Source organism: Schistocerca americana, chromosome 3 (assembly GCF_021461395.2).
Source record: "Schistocerca americana isolate TAMUIC-IGC-003095 chromosome 3, iqSchAmer2.1, whole genome shotgun sequence".
NCBI classification, from domain to species: Eukaryota; Metazoa; Arthropoda; class Insecta; order Orthoptera; family Acrididae; genus Schistocerca; species Schistocerca americana.
The window spans coordinates 209,106,785-209,123,363 of NC_060121.1; the positions used below are offsets into that span (position 1 = coordinate 209,106,785).

Consider the following 16,579-nt stretch of genomic DNA (forward strand, 5'->3'; position numbering starts at 1 on the left):
CACACACACACACACACACACACACACACACACACGAGGATATTTTTCAGCACTCATTCCCTTAAAAAATTTCTTCAAATGTTTATTATAGGATCTTCAAACACAAAAGTTCATGCATAAATATTCACCATTATGTTGAAAGTACTTCCACAAATTTCTATTGAAAATTACCACAAATGCAGTTGGCAACAAGTAACAAGGTGTTAAAACAGCTCTCAAGTTCTTTATTGTATACTCATTTAAAAAATGACATAAGAATGCTTTCTCCCATGAACTGAAGACAAAAATAATTAACACGAATTTCTGCAATAATATATTAACATCAGCAACATACTGAAATTGGATGAGCGGTAAAACGATAAAAAAATTGACTAATAATAATATCACATTAGAGCAACAAGTTATAAATGTTCTATGATTGCTTTGGTTAGGTGCTGAGGTGTTGGTTTTTCTGCCGTTGTCCACACAGTTAAACCTGCAGTCTTCAGAGAGGCCTCCGTAGTGGGCCCAATTGCCACAATCTAAAAAGAAATTAATACATTTATTTTAATTAATATTCCAGCTGATTTTCTATCTGCTGCACGACACAGAGTAAGTACAGTACTCACTGACAAGGGAAAACTCATGGGACAATATCAGTGAAGCGTATGTTTCAAATATACACATGCCTTCAACAGTAGACAGGGTGCTTAAAAAAATGTATCACAAATTTTGAAAGGTGGCATGTTGGACCAAAACAAGACAAAATGTGGGCCCTAAAATGCATATCTTGAGAACTGTAAGCAAGTGTCCATCTTGACTAATGTGAAACCTATGTCTTCAACTGCAAGTTCTTTACTATTACAAATCACCTATAAAATGCAGTAAACAAATGAGGATGAATTCCTCTGCTGATGTCCATGGATACAGCATTTAGTGAACATCTGTTAGTGTTGTTACTGTAACCATATTCACAGTTTTGGGTAAATGTGGCATATACACTAGTTCCAACAGAACTAGTTTGCATTTCAGTAAGTTTGTGAAATGCTTTTACATTGTGATGTTATCTCTGCACTTACTCGCATCGGAGAAGTCAATTATTCCACACAGGAAATGACAGACATGATCTTCTGTTACGGTCTGCAAACGGAATCAGCAGTTGAGCCATTTAGGGAAACCATGAAAAACATATATCTGGATAGACTGATAGGGATTTGAACCCCACTTGTCAGGTAAGACCGTATAACAGTGGGTACAGGACAGACAGGACACTCCACTGTGTGAACAAGCAATATTCGATGCTCCACTCTCTTCTATAGATAATGAATACTGCACTGGAGATATTATGAACTATTTTGGACAGTGTAGTGACATACCAAAGGCGCTTTATGAATAAAACTGGTGATCTCAAGTACGAATTTTAGGAAGTAACTAACAAGCCATAATGATTAACATTACTTCAGAGTAGAATCCAGATGATATACAAATACTGGACATGATGATGAGGCATTTTTAGACCTACATGTACTCCTGTACTCTTATAAGCCACCATATAGTGTACAAGAATCTTTTCCCCCCTCTTCCTATTTCAGCTGTGGATGGTATGCAGGAAGGATTGACAGTATCCCACTGCATACGCATAAATTTCTCGGATTTTCTCTTTTTCATCATTACACATTATGTATTCTGGAGGATGTTGTATGTTTCTTGGCACATATTAAAATGTGGTCTTGAAATTTTGGGAGTAATTCTCTCTGCAATGTATATCACCTTGCAGCATCTCCTACTGGATATCTCTGTTATGCTTTCATTCTGGGTAAATAAACTCATGACTATTCACGCATGTCTCCTGAAACACTGTTATCTGTTAGTCCAACCTGATAAGGTTCCTACACTGAAAAACAATACCTACGAATGGATCAACTTAGAACTTTGTAAGAAGCCTTCTTTGTGGGTGAGTTACCCTTCCTTACAACTTGACAGATAGATCCAGTTTGATCGGTGGAGTGATTCTATCTTAAATTAGTCTGGACAGATACTTGATTGACTCTAAAATACTGATTGCCAATCATGCAGTTAAACAATATTGGGTCTTTTTGTCTGTTTATGTGGATTAGATTGAATTTATTTACTTTGGCAGTTAATTGTCTTTGCAGCAAACACTAATCATCTGAGAGTCTTCCTGCTTGTACGATAACTATGTGATGATGCAAAATTATACATAACAGTTTCTGAAAGATGTAAAACACAGCATCAACCTTGCCTCCACACACAATCAGCATCTGTAGACTTCACATAGATTCCTATAGAGAGAATGCCTGATCTTGGGGAAAGAAAAGAAGCCATCATATCTTCCTGTAGTAAACTGGTATAATGAAGATGGGTCTGAAGTTCTGTATGTCTATCCTGCAACCTTTCTTAAAGACTTTGAATGATCTGAGCCTTTCTCCAACAATGTACTTTGTTTGTTCCACAAATTTACAACACACTGCCAGTAAGAGAAAAGCTAGCTCTTCTGCATATTCAGCATAGAATCTTATGGCTGAGCATCAGGTCTAGTGGCTTTTTGCCCATAAAATATCTACAGTTTTTCAGTTCTAAGCTCAATCAATTCCATGTCCTAAATTTTGACATCCCTCTGACGATCGAAACAAGGAACTGTGTTGTGTTCTCAGTGAAGCAGTTTTGGAAGCAGAATTTTATATATAAGTCTGTATTTCATCATATTCCATTTCTGTGTTGTAATGATCAGCTAGCAGATGACTTTGAGCCAGTGACAGAGGGAATGCAGAAAAACAATGTTTTTGAGTTCTTTGACAACTTGGAAAATGAGATCCTCCTCCTCAATTCAGTGAATACTTATCAAGTAGCTGTCATTATGTCTGTTTTGACTTTGTTCAGCTTTTGTCAGCAAGGATTCATCTTTCTTTCAACTTGGCATGCAACTCTCTCTGCTTCCAAAGATACTTTCTAATACAGGTATTGAAATATGGTTGGTGTTTGCAATCCAACATTACCTTCTACAGCAAAAATGTATTTAGCATATTTTACATTCTCTTTTTCAATGCTGAATTTTGCTGTTGATCACTTTGGCACTTCATAACCATTTTACTGTTGTACGTAGTTAGCAGAAATCTGTAACATTTTTTAACTATTTATTTAACAAATGATCAATGATGCTTTAACAACCTTATGGTTGCCAATTTCATGGAACATCAGATCAGATGGCCAACCAAATTATCTTCCTTGAGCCACTGCACAGAAGACAGCACATACTGCACAGAAGACAGCACATTTCCATTTCATTAAGGTCATTGAAGATAGAGCACATGTTCTAGTTATGGAAGGATGGGGAGGGAAATAAGCTGTGCCCATTTAAAGGAACCATTTCAACACTTGGCTTAACTGAATTATGGAAATCATGGAAAACCTAAATCTGGATAGCCAGACAGATGGAGATTTGAACTATTGTCTGTACGAGCCCAGTGTACGAACCACTGTGCCACATTGCTTGATGTGCTTACTGGACCTTAGGGGTGTAAGACATGTAAGATGAGTCACTGTATCAGCCACTCTCGGCTGAGTTTTGCCCCTGGCCATAGACTGTTGACAAGGCACTATACATAGTGATCATGTATAGAACTCTATACATGGTTTTGTTATTTTGCACATGCATGCTATCTCGTGGTACTAACTACGCTAAAGTATTTACTTCTAAAAACAAAGATGATGTGACTTACCAAATGAAGCGCTGGCATGTCGATAGACACACAAACAAACACAAGCATACACACAAAATTCAAGCTTTCGCAACCAACGGTTGCTTCGTCAGGAAAGAGGGAAGGAGAGGGAAAGACGAAAGGATGTGGATTTTAAGGGAGAGGGTAAGGAGTCATTCCAATCCCGGGAGCAGAAAGACTTACCTTAGGGGGAAAAAAGGACAGGTACACACGCGCGCGCGCACACACACACACACACACACACACACACACACACACATATATATCCATTCGCACATACACAGACACAAGCAGACATTCGTAAAGGCAAAGAGTTTGGGCAGAGATGTCAGTCGAGGCGGAAGTACAGAGGCAAAGATGTTGTTGAATGACAGGTGAGGTATGAGCGGCGGCAACTTGAAATTAGCGGAGGTTGAGGCCTGGTGGGTAACGAGAAGAGAGGATATACTGAAGGGCAAGATCCCATCTCCGGAGTTCTGACAGGTTGGTGTTAGTGGGAAGTATCCAGATAACCCGGACGGTGTAACACTGTGCCAAGATGTGCTGGCCGTGCACCAAGGCATGTTTAGCCACAGGGTGATCCTCATTACCAACAAACACTGTCTGCCTGTGTCCATTCATGCGAATGGACAGTTTGTTGCTGGTCATTCCCACATAGAAAGCTTCACAGTGTAGGCAGGTCAGTTGCTAAATCACGTGGGTGCTTTCACACGTGGCTCTGCCTTTGATTGTGTACACCTTCCGGGTTACAGCACTGGAGTAGGTGGTGGTGGTGGGAGGGTGCACGGGACAGGTTTTACACCGGGGACGGTTACAAGGGTAGGAGCCAGAGGGTAGGGAAGGTGGTTTGGGGATTTCATAGGGATGAACCATGAGGTTACGAAGGTTAGGTGGACGGCGGAAAGACACTCTTGGTGGAGTGGGGAGGATTTCATGAAGGATGGATCTCATTTCAGGGCAGGATTTGAGGAAGTCGTATCCATGCTGGAGAGCCACATTCAGAGTCTGAATCAGTCCCGGAAAGTATCCTGTCACAAGTGGGGCACTTTTGGGGTTCTGCTGTGGGAGGTTCTGGGTTTGAGGGGATGAGGAAGTGGCTCTGGTAATTTGCTTCTGTACCAGGTTGGGAGGGTAGTTGCGGGATGCGAAAGCTGTTTTCAGGTTGTTGGTGTAATGGTTCAGCTTATTTCCTCTAGAAGCTGTGACCACAAATTTTGATAACGATAGCTGCACGAGACACTAAGTATAAGAACCAAAGAAATGTTCCCCCACAGATGAGTCAAGTAAAATCCTAGTGATAAACTGTTGAAGCATTTGCAACAAAGTCCCAGAGTTTGAAGCAATTCTAAAAGGCACTGGAGTTTGTAATGCCTCGCAAAATTTCGGGGTAAATTGTAGAGATCCTCGTATTTCCACCACCTCGAACATGCGTTATTTTAGAAATGAGTGTGGTAAAGTACAACTGTGTCTACTGCACCACAATTACGTGTGTGTATGTGTATCGGATGAGTGATCGGCGCAGGCAGGTAGTCGCCGAGCCCGCCTCAGAAGTTACATGTCCAGTTCAAGGAATTTATGCGCCCTACTCCGTGCGACATCAAACATTATTGTGTGAACATTTGAATGTTGTTTAAAGAAGAGAAGAGACCATTAGTAATTCATTCATTCTCTTTCTTTGGTAAGGTCCGGAGAGTTGTCTTGTTAAACTTGGAGATATTTGTAGAATGTATTTATGCAAAAATGAATGCGATAGTTTCTGACGGACCGGAAGGTGTCGAGCTTACAAAAAATGTTTCAGTTGTATGAAAACTGTTATGTGCGATGAAAATACAGTGAGATTGAGCTCAAAGTATTCTTGAATGTATGGAGTAATTTTAAAAACACAAAAAATTGATCCAAAGTAGCATCTTATCCTCGGAGAAGAAATTGTGCAGGCCATTGCACCTGGCTATCCTGAAAAGAAGATCGCTGATCAACTCCAAGTAAGTTCTATAGCCAAGGGGGAGTGTGAATCTTGCACACCAGTACCACACTGCCACCCTTAATCACCAGAAAAGTGAGCAGGACATGAAAAGGAGGAATTTTTTTTGAAGAAGATTGAGATGAGAAAAAGTTGAGAGTTGCCATAGCAACATATAATAACGAGACAAAAAAAAGTTGGTCTGCAAGATTCGATGAAGAAGATTTGGTTGTGGGGAGGAAGCAATCCTCACACATGCAGTAACCAGCCAACGCAGTAACCAGCCAACGCAGTAACCAGCCATTGTTGCTGGTTGCTGTTCGAGTTGCTGACTTCACGCCTGCCGATGAAGACACCGATGCCGCGACCAACATTTGACACTGCCGGCGCCCCTGTGGTACACTGGTGCAGTATCTACACCTCACCGATGCAGCCTGCCAGGTGAGCTCAAGATAATAACTATCTGAATGTAAACTAGGGTGGTCATTATTTACAGAGGTAAGTTTTTTTTAAATGATCACAAGATCAAAGAAAAGTAGGACTGTGGAGGAGGAACAACAACCTACAGAAACTGTAGGACCAGACATGGCGATGACAGTGACTAAGGTCACGCCAGACTGGACTGAAGTAGCAAATTTAATTAAGGGACGAAGTCTGAAGTTGCACTCTGTGATTAATACTTTAAATGAAGAACTAGAAGCACAGAGTGCTACTTTAAGCGAAAAGTTAGAAGCACACAGTGCTACTTTAACTGCTCAAATTGAGTCTTTGAGAAATGAAATAAGTATTACTTTAAGTGAAAAGTTAGAAGCACAGAGTGAAGCTTTAAATTCTAAATTTGAGATGTTAAATGATAAAGTGGAAAATTTACGAGTACATTTAAAGAATGAATTAAGTAATTCTTTACCTGTACAAATGAATCAAATGTTTACGGACTTTAACCAAAAGCAGGATCATCAATTTCAGAAGTTGACCCAGAAATTAGAATTTGATATTGAGGACAAGTGTACCAATATAGAGCCTGAGTTTAATGAGAACTTAGGGTCATTTCAAAGTGTGTGTAATGTTACATTCGACGCAGTGAAACAGAGATTATATACCTTAAAAGATACCATTGAAAGACAAGACAAACTGATCACTATTGTCCAATCACAAATTGCAGGGGTCAACACACATGTAGATGTAGTAGAGAGAAATTTTAATGAAAGACACCATAAATATAAGCAGTCTGGAGGAACAGGTAGAGGAATTAATCGACCGAAAGTTGCTGAAAGGGTAAACACAGACAACATTCCACCATGTTTAGCTTCAGAACTTGATGATACTAAAAAAGGCATAGACGATTTGTGGACGGAATTTAAACTTATCCAGAATAAGACAGAGAAGGGGGTAGCTTCACAGAATGTAGTGTTCGCTAGTAAAGTGGTAATTGTTTTGTTGAGGGGAGACTTTCACACAAAATGTAATAAGAAGTGCTGGTCTGCACTTGCTCAAGTGATGTTAAGAGCAGATCCATGGGATCCGGGTGGAGTCACATCATTCCCCAGGGACATTAACATTCTGTGTTAACGGGCGGAGTGATGACCATCGGAACCCAAGTTGGGTTTGGTGTTACTTCCATATTCGTTTTCTTACATCAAATTATCTTCAAGTCTTATACTATCCTGTATTCTATTTTATTCCTCTTACACTGTCATACAGCTTAGTACTTGGGCATAATCATCTAGACGCTGTGGACAAGCATGGTTGATATCAAGGTCATACTGCTTTCTGTGGAGGTAGTAATAAGAGATCTTTTCAATTCAATTTTATTTTTATTATCACATAACATGCCTTATACAATCAAAGATTGTGACATAGGTGACTTGTCAGTTTTACACTGTATATAATAATACTAAAAATAGACAATAAACTAATAATATATACGGTGTAACATCTTCAAAGAGGTATTTTAATTACAATTATAATGCATTGTTGCCATTCATGAAATCTTCTACACTAAAGTAACATTTATCTTTCAGATATTTTTCCAGGTCTCTTTTGGTACCTTTTACATTTGGGTCATCCATATCTTTCCTTATTTTATTTACAAATTTCATGCCCATATAGTATGGGGTTTTTTCACATGATTTTAAACGGTGGGTAGGTAACATGTAGCTCGTTCTATATCTAGTATCATATTGATGCAAGAAGAAGTTGCCCTCAAAAAGTTGTGGGTTTCTTTTTGTGAAAGTGAGAGTTTCATAAATGTATATGCTTGGAATGCTCATTAGATCTAGTTTTACAAATAAAGGTTTGCAATGTTGCTTTGCTTTTGCTCCCACCATTGCTCGGATGATTCTTTTTTGTAGTCTAAAAGCTCTAAGTAAATTTGTTTTTTCAGACCCCCAGAAAATTATACTATACCTAATGACTGAAACAAAATATGCATTATATACAGTTTTTCTTACAGCTAAATCAGTAATACTATACAAGATATTCATAATATATACAAGGCTATTCAGTCGACCTAGTATGTTGTCCACATGGTGACTCCATAACAGGTTTTTATTGACTAACACGCCAAGGAATTTGACACAGTCTGCAGTCTCTAATTTTTTGTCCATATACCTTATTTCACATATAGACTGTGGAGATTGTTTTATGGTAAAAATCAACAATTTCTGTTTTTGTAAAATTTAATGTCAATTTATTGTTTTAGACCCATGCCTCTACTTCCCCAAGTGTTTGTTCAATATGACAAATTAGGTCTACCTCATTTTTACAACCGACTACAGCTGTTGAGTCATCTGCATAGAGGATAGTATCAGACTGGACCTAACATGGCATATCATTAATATAATACAGAAAAAGCAGTGCCCCCTATATTGAAACTTGTGGAACACCTAATTGAGTGTTTTTCCAGCCAGAGAGAAATTTCTTGCCGTTGATGTTAAAAAGTACTCTTTGTTTTCTGTTTGAAAACCATAGCGTGCCAATTTTTGGAGAAGCAGGTCATGATTTACTGTGTCGAAGGCTTTGGACAGGTAACAAAAGATGCCTGACACACACATTCTATCATCAAGACATCTGCTGACTTTTGTGACTAATTCATTTATTGCATGGATTGTGCTGCTGCGGCCTTTTCTGAAACCATATTGATTGCCTAAGATAATGCTGTTAGATGAATTGTGATTTTCAATCTGATCACATGCAGCTCTTTCAAATATTTTTGAGAAAATTGGTAACAGTGAGATTGGCCTATAGTTGCCCAATTCATCTTGTTTGCCTTTTTTATGTATGGGCCGAACTTCTGCATAATTTAATCTATCTGGGAAACATCCCTCATCAAAAGATTGGTTGATTATGAAAGAGAGTGGATATGTAATACTGTGACGGACTATTTTTATTATTTCAGTGGGGACCTCATCCCAACCTGCAGATTTTGGATTTTTTAAGGACATTATGATTTTGATGACATCTGGGATGTCTCACTCAAGTACCGGTAAGTGGGGATCCTGGGGAAGGGGGGTGGGAAGAGTTTCCTGTCTTTCGGGCTAACTTCTTTCTCTTCTTCAATCTTAGCAACCATTTCTACTTTTCCCTTCCTTACTTCTCTTTTGAGTACCAGTCTATCTTTCCCTCTGTCCATATGCACCCACTTCTATCAAGTCTTTCTCAATTTCCGTGATTTTCTACGACTTTCAACTTATTTTTCATAAGCTGGTCGAAGAATCAGGCTACACGACTACCCATATGCATACACACAAAGACACAAACAGGAAGAGTACAGTTTAAGATAATGAGGGAACCGTCATGTGTTGGAGGGAGAATAGTGTGTACATAGTGATAGGTATGTGCACCTGGTTATGTGAGGTCATGGTTCCACATCACCTAAAGGTATGTACAGGGATATATTTATATATGTAAGAGCTAAGAGTATTTAAGGTTATGATGATGACTGTATTACACTAGTATGTGTACACGAGAGGAGGAGGAACATATTGTGGTTCGTTATGCTACATTGTATACTTAAGTGGACAGAATTGGTGTCAGTCTAACGACTGTTCTGACGAATTGTAGGATAAGAGGACAAGCAGAGTATAAGTAGGAGCGTGAATCAGGCTACACGATTACCCATACGCATACACACAATGAAACACAAAGACACAAACAGGAAGAGTACAGTTTAAAATAATGAGGGAACCGTCATGTGTTGGAGGGTGAATAGTGTGTACATAATGATAGGTATGTGCACCTGGTTATGTGAGGTCACGGTTCCACATCACGTAAAGGTATGTACAGGGGTATATTTATATATGTAAGAGCTAAGAGAATTTATGGTTATGAAGACTGTGTTACACTAGTATGTGTACATGAGAGGAGGAGGAACATATTGTGGTTCATTATGCTACACTGTACACTTAAGTGGACAGAATTGATGTCAGCCTAACTACTGATCTGACAAATTGTAGGATAATGGGACAAGCGGAGTTTAAGTAGGTGTGTGTGTGTGTGTGTGTGTGTGTGTGTGTGTGTGTGTGTGTATTAAATAACATTTCCAAATGGAAGAGTAATGGTGGAGGACTCTAAAGGGTTAAAGAAAGTATTGAGAAGCGAGTGGTAAGGAGTGAAGTAGGATGTTAATTTCTCTGTATTCGAATTCTGGGGTACATAAAGATGTATGCTAGGGCAATGAACTATGCAGCCCACTCAGGAAGGAGAAGGAGGACGCAGCCAGCATAGATTGGATGGAAAAGGGCAGGTAGGCACACCCAAGAAAGGCTGACCTATACTGTGCGGGCACGAGCACCAAGAAGGGGATTGACCTGTACCATAGTATATTAGGAATTTGTTTAAAGAGGCGTACCTACCAAAATGCAAGGAGGAAGTGCTTTCATAGTATCAACCCGTATGTGAGGTATAGGTACTGTGCCAAAGGAAAAGGGCAGTATCGTGACAAGTCACACATTTTGTAGAGATTATTCTGGTAAAGGTCCCGAGTTCGAGTCTCTGTCCTGCACACAGTTTTAATCTGCCAGGAAGCTTCATTATTCTGGTAAATTTGAATTCTTTTTTCCACTCACATTGTTATGTTTGTGTGAAGTTACATGTGTTGAAAAGAACACCTTTATTTACCCAGAGTTCCTCCAGATTGTAAAAGGCATTGAATGAGTCCATACTTAGAAAAAGTAGCACACGAAGTACGGGCAAATAATTGCATACGCTTGGGTTATGCGCACTTGGAGTTTATGATTGGAAATGGAACAGAAAGATTCTTGTCCTTACAAAGTTTACATTGATCAAAAGGTCCATGATTATAATGGTATTAACATGGAAAAGCAAATAGAACTATATATAAAGAACCCGATGGCTTTTAAAAAAAAAAAAAAAAAAAAAAAAAAAAAAAAAAAAAAAAAAAAAGGTCATATACATTGATGGAAACGTAAAGTAATATTATATGAATACAATATTGATGTACATAATGAACATGTATAAAATATTGTGTGTTCGAGCTAAGGGGAGGGATATGTAGTGCCTCGAGAATTTCAGGGTAAATTCTAGAGGCCCTCGTATTTCCATCTCAAACATGCGTTATTTTATAAATGAGTGTGGTAAAGCAGAACTGTATCTGCTGCACCACAATTACATGTGTGCAGGACGGACGTGTATCGGATGGATGATCGGCATGGGCAGGTGGTCGCCGAACCTGCCTAAGATGTTACACGTCCAGCTCAAGGAATAAATGCGCCTTACTCCGTGCGACATCAAACATTATTGTGTGAACATTTGAATGTTGTTGAAAGAAGAGAAGAGACAATTACTTATTCATTTATTCTCTTACCTTCATAAGGTCCAGAGAGTTGTCTCGTTAAACTTGGAGAGATTTGTAGAATGTATTAATGGAAAAATGAATGTGATAGTTTCTGACAGACCAGTAGGTGTCGAGCTTACAAAAAATATTTCAGTTGCATGAACACTGTTATGTGTGATGAAAATACAGTGAGGTTGAGTTCAAAGTATTCTCGAGTGTAAGCAGTTATTTTAAAAGCATAAGAAATTGATCAAAAGTAGCAGCTTATCTTCGGAGAAGGAGCTGTGCAGGACATTGCAGCCGGCTATCCTGAAAAGAAGATCAGTGAAGCAACTCCAAGTAAGTTCGATAGCTAAGGGGGAGTGTGAGTCTTGCACACCGGTACCTCACTGCCACCCTTAATCACCGGAAACTGCCAGAAGTTCATAAAATACTATGCACAGAATGCTGGCCAAAACCTGGACAGCAGTAAGATTTTTGGGGTAAATTTAAATTACACCAAAGAAATAAGCTAACAGGAAATGGAAGAGTTTTGTTCATCACAGTAAACAAACTCAAATCCAACAAGATAGAAATGGAGCTGGATGTGAGACAGCTTGGTCAAGAATCATTATATGGGGTGGGAATAAACTTTTATAGTGCAACTCACTAATTCATTCACTGATGAGCCACAACATTATGGCCACCTACCTAATATCCGGTATGACCACCTTAGACACAGATACAGGATGACAATTACTGAACTATATGAAATAAAATCGTCGTAGCTTCTGAACGGTTTGCATTAGGACTTTCAAACTGCACGGCCACGGGGCATGATGGGAATTAGTATGTGCATATGGTTTGGTTTACCAATGAAGCCCACTTTCATTTGGATGGGTTCATCAAAAAGCAAAACTGGTGCATCTGAGGGACTGAGAATCTGCTTTTCGCCATCGAGAAGTCTCTTCACCCTCAACGAGTGACTGTGTGGGGTATAATGTACAGTCACAGAATAATAAATATGATATTCCTTGATGGCACAGTGACTACCGAATAGTACATCAAGGATTTGGAAGATGATTTCATCCCCATTACCCAAAGTGACCCTGATTTCAACAAAATGTGGTTCATGCAAGACAGAGCTCGACCCCATTGAAGCAGGATAGTGTTTGACGTCTGGGAGGAGCACTTTGGGACCGCATTCTGGCTCTGGCGTACCCAAGTCCACTGGCATGGGCCTCGATTGGCCACCATATTCTCATGATCTGAACAAATGTGACTCCTTTTTGTGGGGCTATATTAACAATAACGTGAATAGCAATAAACCCAAAACTGTTGCTGAGCTGGAAACAGTCATTCAGGAGGTCATCAACAGCATCGATGTTCCGATACTTCAACGGATGATGCACAATTTTGCTATTTGTCTGCGCCACATCATCGCCAATGATGGCAGGCTTATCGAACATATTGTAACATAAATCAAAATATCTGTAGTGATGTTTACATGGGAAATAAAGTCTGCACTTGCCTTCGTTTGTAACTAATTTACATTTTTTTTCATGTACTTCAATACTTGTCACCCTGTAACTGTGGCAACACATCATTGTAGTAAAGCAATGAGGCCTCGGTAGGTCGTTGGATGGAGTTGGCAACACATCTGCACACACAAGTCACCCAGTTCCCACAAATTCCAGTGAGGGGGACGATGAGCTCTGACGAGACATTCAATCACATCCCAGATGTATTTGATCAGATTCAGATTTGGCGAGTGTGTGTGTGTGTGTGTGTGTGTGTGTGTGTGTTTGTGGGGGGGGGGGGGGGGGGGCAGAATATCAATTGGAATACACCACTGTGTTCTTCAAACCACTCCACCACACTGTTGGCCTTGCGACATGGCACATTATCTTGTTGAAAAATGACACTGCCATCGAGAAACATGACCCTCGGGATGGGGTGTACATGGTCTGCAACCAGGGTATGATACTCATCGGCCATCATGGTGCCTCACACGAGCTACACTGGACCCATGTATGACCCATGTGAATGTTCCCCAGAGCATAATGGAGCTGCTGCCAACTTGTCTTCATCCCGCAGTATAGAAGAAGGTATCGGGATTCATCAGATCATGCAATGCTCTGCCACTGTGCCAACTTCTAGTGCCAATGCTCACATGCCCATTTCACTCAAAGTTGCCAATGTCGTGGTGTTAACACTGGCACATGCATGGGTTGTCAACTGTGCAAACCCAACGTTAGGAGTCTTTAGTGCACAGTGTGTTCAGACACTTGCAGTTGCCCAGCATTAAAGTCTGATGTTAGTTCCGCCACACTTTGCTGCCTGCCCTGTTTTCCAATCTGCCCAGCCTATGACATCTGATATCTGTAATGAGGGGTGGCCGCCCAACCTCATGATGTCTGGATGTTTTGTTTTGTTTTGTTTTAGGGCACAAAAACAACTAGGCGCCCACGTCAGAACCGTAGAACACAAAGATGAAAAAGAAGTTAAAAGCAACTACACATTATGCCCAATCAACAGAAGGAAAGACAGATAAAAACAGGGACTTTCTTTTGGAGAAAGGTCCACAAAATAAGCCACAGAGATAATGGAGGTCCTGAACTAAAGATTAAATGTCCTCCACCTTATTGTTATGACAGATACATCGTAAAATGTGGTAGACACCCGTATGTCGATTGGTAAAATGGCCGATAGCTCAGACGGCAAAGATAAATTAGTACGCAAGTGGTAAAAAAAGGTCATTCCACCAGCAATGGCAAACTGTCAAAGGTTGATGCCAATGAGCACAAAGTGGTGGGGGCTCATCGCTTAACAAATGGCGATGGCTAAAACGACAGTGCCCAATACGCAACCTAGGTAAAATGATCTCCTTGCGGCGAGGGGAGGCCAGCCAAGCTGCTGGGTGAGGTTTAATTCCCCAGAGCTTGTTCCCATGAAGGGAAGACCAGTGGTGATGCCAAAGTAACACCACCTGCTGACAGATGGCAACACAGAGATCATTGAAGAGAATGGAAGAACCAGCAGGCTGAGTCTTGGGCAACAGACTCAGAGGTCTCATTTCCTGTCACACTGATGTGACCAGGAACCCACATAAACGTCACAGTGACTCCATCAAGAGTGAGCATGTGAAGGCTTTCCTGAACCTGTTCCACTAAGGGATGGACAGTGTACATCACGCACAGGCTCTGAAGGGCACTGAGAGAGTAGGAGCAAATGACACAATTGAAAAGCCTGTGTCGCTGGATGTACTGTGTGGCCTGATACAGCACGAAGAGCTCTGCTGTAAATACAGGGCAGTGTTCTGGAAGCCGATACCAAAAATTGTCGGTACCGATGATGAAGGCACATGTGACACCATGTTCAGTTCGAGAGCCATCAGTGTTCACAAAGGTACTATTGTGAAGTTCCTTGTGAAGGTCAAGAAACTTACAGTGATACAGCTAGTCTGGAGTAGTGTCCTTAGGAAGCGAATGAAGTCCAAGGTGAACACAGGCCACCACATGAATCCAATGTAGTGAAGCGTTCACATCCATTGGGGAAGTGGAGGTAGTGTGAAGTTAAGCTGCCAAAGCAACAGCCAAAAGTGAACTCCAGGAGGTAACAGAGAAGAGGGTTGCACACCATACTAGCGGTCAAGGGATTCATCGAAGAAGGAGGCATAGGATGGGTGGCCAGGCATGGCAGACAAATGGCATGTGTATCCACTGAGGAGAACGTTACATTGGTATGACAGAGGTAGTTCAGCAGTTTCTTTATATAGATTCCCAACTGGGCTCGTGTAAAAGGCGCCAGTGGCCAAATGGATGCCACGATGGTGGATTGTATAGAGACGGTGTAAGATGGATGGACGTACAGATGAATAAATGAAACACCCATAGTCTAGTTTCAAACAGAGGGATCGGTACAAATGGAGGATGGTGGTCTGATCCGCTCCCCAGGGAGTACAGCCACGGACACGTAGGACATTGAGGAACAGGTATGGCGCGGGCGGCCAGGTAAGATATGTGGGACGACCAAAAAAGTTCTCTATCGAGCATAAGCCCCAGGAATTTGGTAGTTGCAGCAAACGGAAGAGCAACAGGCTCAAGATGTAAAGATGGTGGAAGAAACCCAAAGTGCTCCCAGAAATTCATACAAACGGTTTTCTCAGTGGAAAAATGAGAGCCATTGTCGATGCTCCACAAGTAAAGACAATCGAGACAACGCTCCAGACGCTGCTCAAGAAGGCAAGTCCATGGAGAACGCAACATATGGCAAAATTATTAACCAAAAGAGAGCCTGAGGTGCCTGAAAGGAGACAAGCCATAATAGGATTAACGGCGATAGCAAAGAGGGCGACGCTCCAAACTGGATCCTGAGGCACACAGTTTTCCTGGATAAAGGTTTCCGACAGGGCAGAACCAACATGTAACTTGAAAACACTGTCTTTTAAAAATTTCTGAAGGAAACGGGGCAGGTGAGAGAGTACAGAGGATACCAGTCCTCAAGCAGGTGTCATAGTAGGCTTTCTCCAAATCAAAAAACATGGCCACAGTCTGGTATTTCCACAGAAAACCATTCCTGTCAAGGGTTGACAAAGTGACGAGATGGTCAACTGCAGAATGGCACACTCGAAATCCGCACTGTGCAGTGGTTAGCAAATTGCAAGATTCCAGCCACCATACCAGCTGGTCATAAATCATACGTTCCATCACATTGCAAACACAGCTTGTCAGAAAATGGGGCGGTAGCTAGAAGGAAGGTGTTCATCCTTACTGGGCTTAGTGGTTTCACGCCAGCATCTGGGAAACGTGCCCTCTGCCCAGATGTGATTATATGTATGAAGGAGAAAGTCTTGCCTGCAAGAGAAAGGTTCTGCAAGGAATCAGTGTGAACATCGTCTGGCCCTGGGGCGAAGGATCGGGATGAAGTGAGAGTATGATCTAGCTTCCCCCTAGTAAATGCGGCATTGTAACAGTCACAATACTTGGAAGAGAAGGGTATCGCCCGAGCCTTCGCCATTTGTTTCCGATGGAGGAAAGCACAGTGATAGTGGGTGAAGCTCGAAATACCCACAAAATAGCAGTCCAAGGTGTTGGAAGTAGCAGTAGGGTCCACTATGACATCATC

At 41.0% G+C, this 16,579-nt stretch overlaps 1 protein-coding gene across 1 annotated transcript in view; it reads right to left on the bottom strand.

Moving 5' to 3' along the window:
• Nucleotides 1-203: 203 nt before the first annotated feature.
• LOC124605399 (uroporphyrinogen-III synthase-like) overlaps nt 204-16,579 on the bottom strand; it is a 37,737-nt gene continuing 21,361 nt past the window's right edge. Inside the window, exon 4 of the mRNA XM_047137044.1 lies at nt 204-521. Coding sequence (XP_046993000.1) covers nt 402-521 — 120 coding nt within the window. The 3' untranslated portion in view covers nt 204-401. The remainder of the gene's footprint in view (nt 522-16,579) is intronic.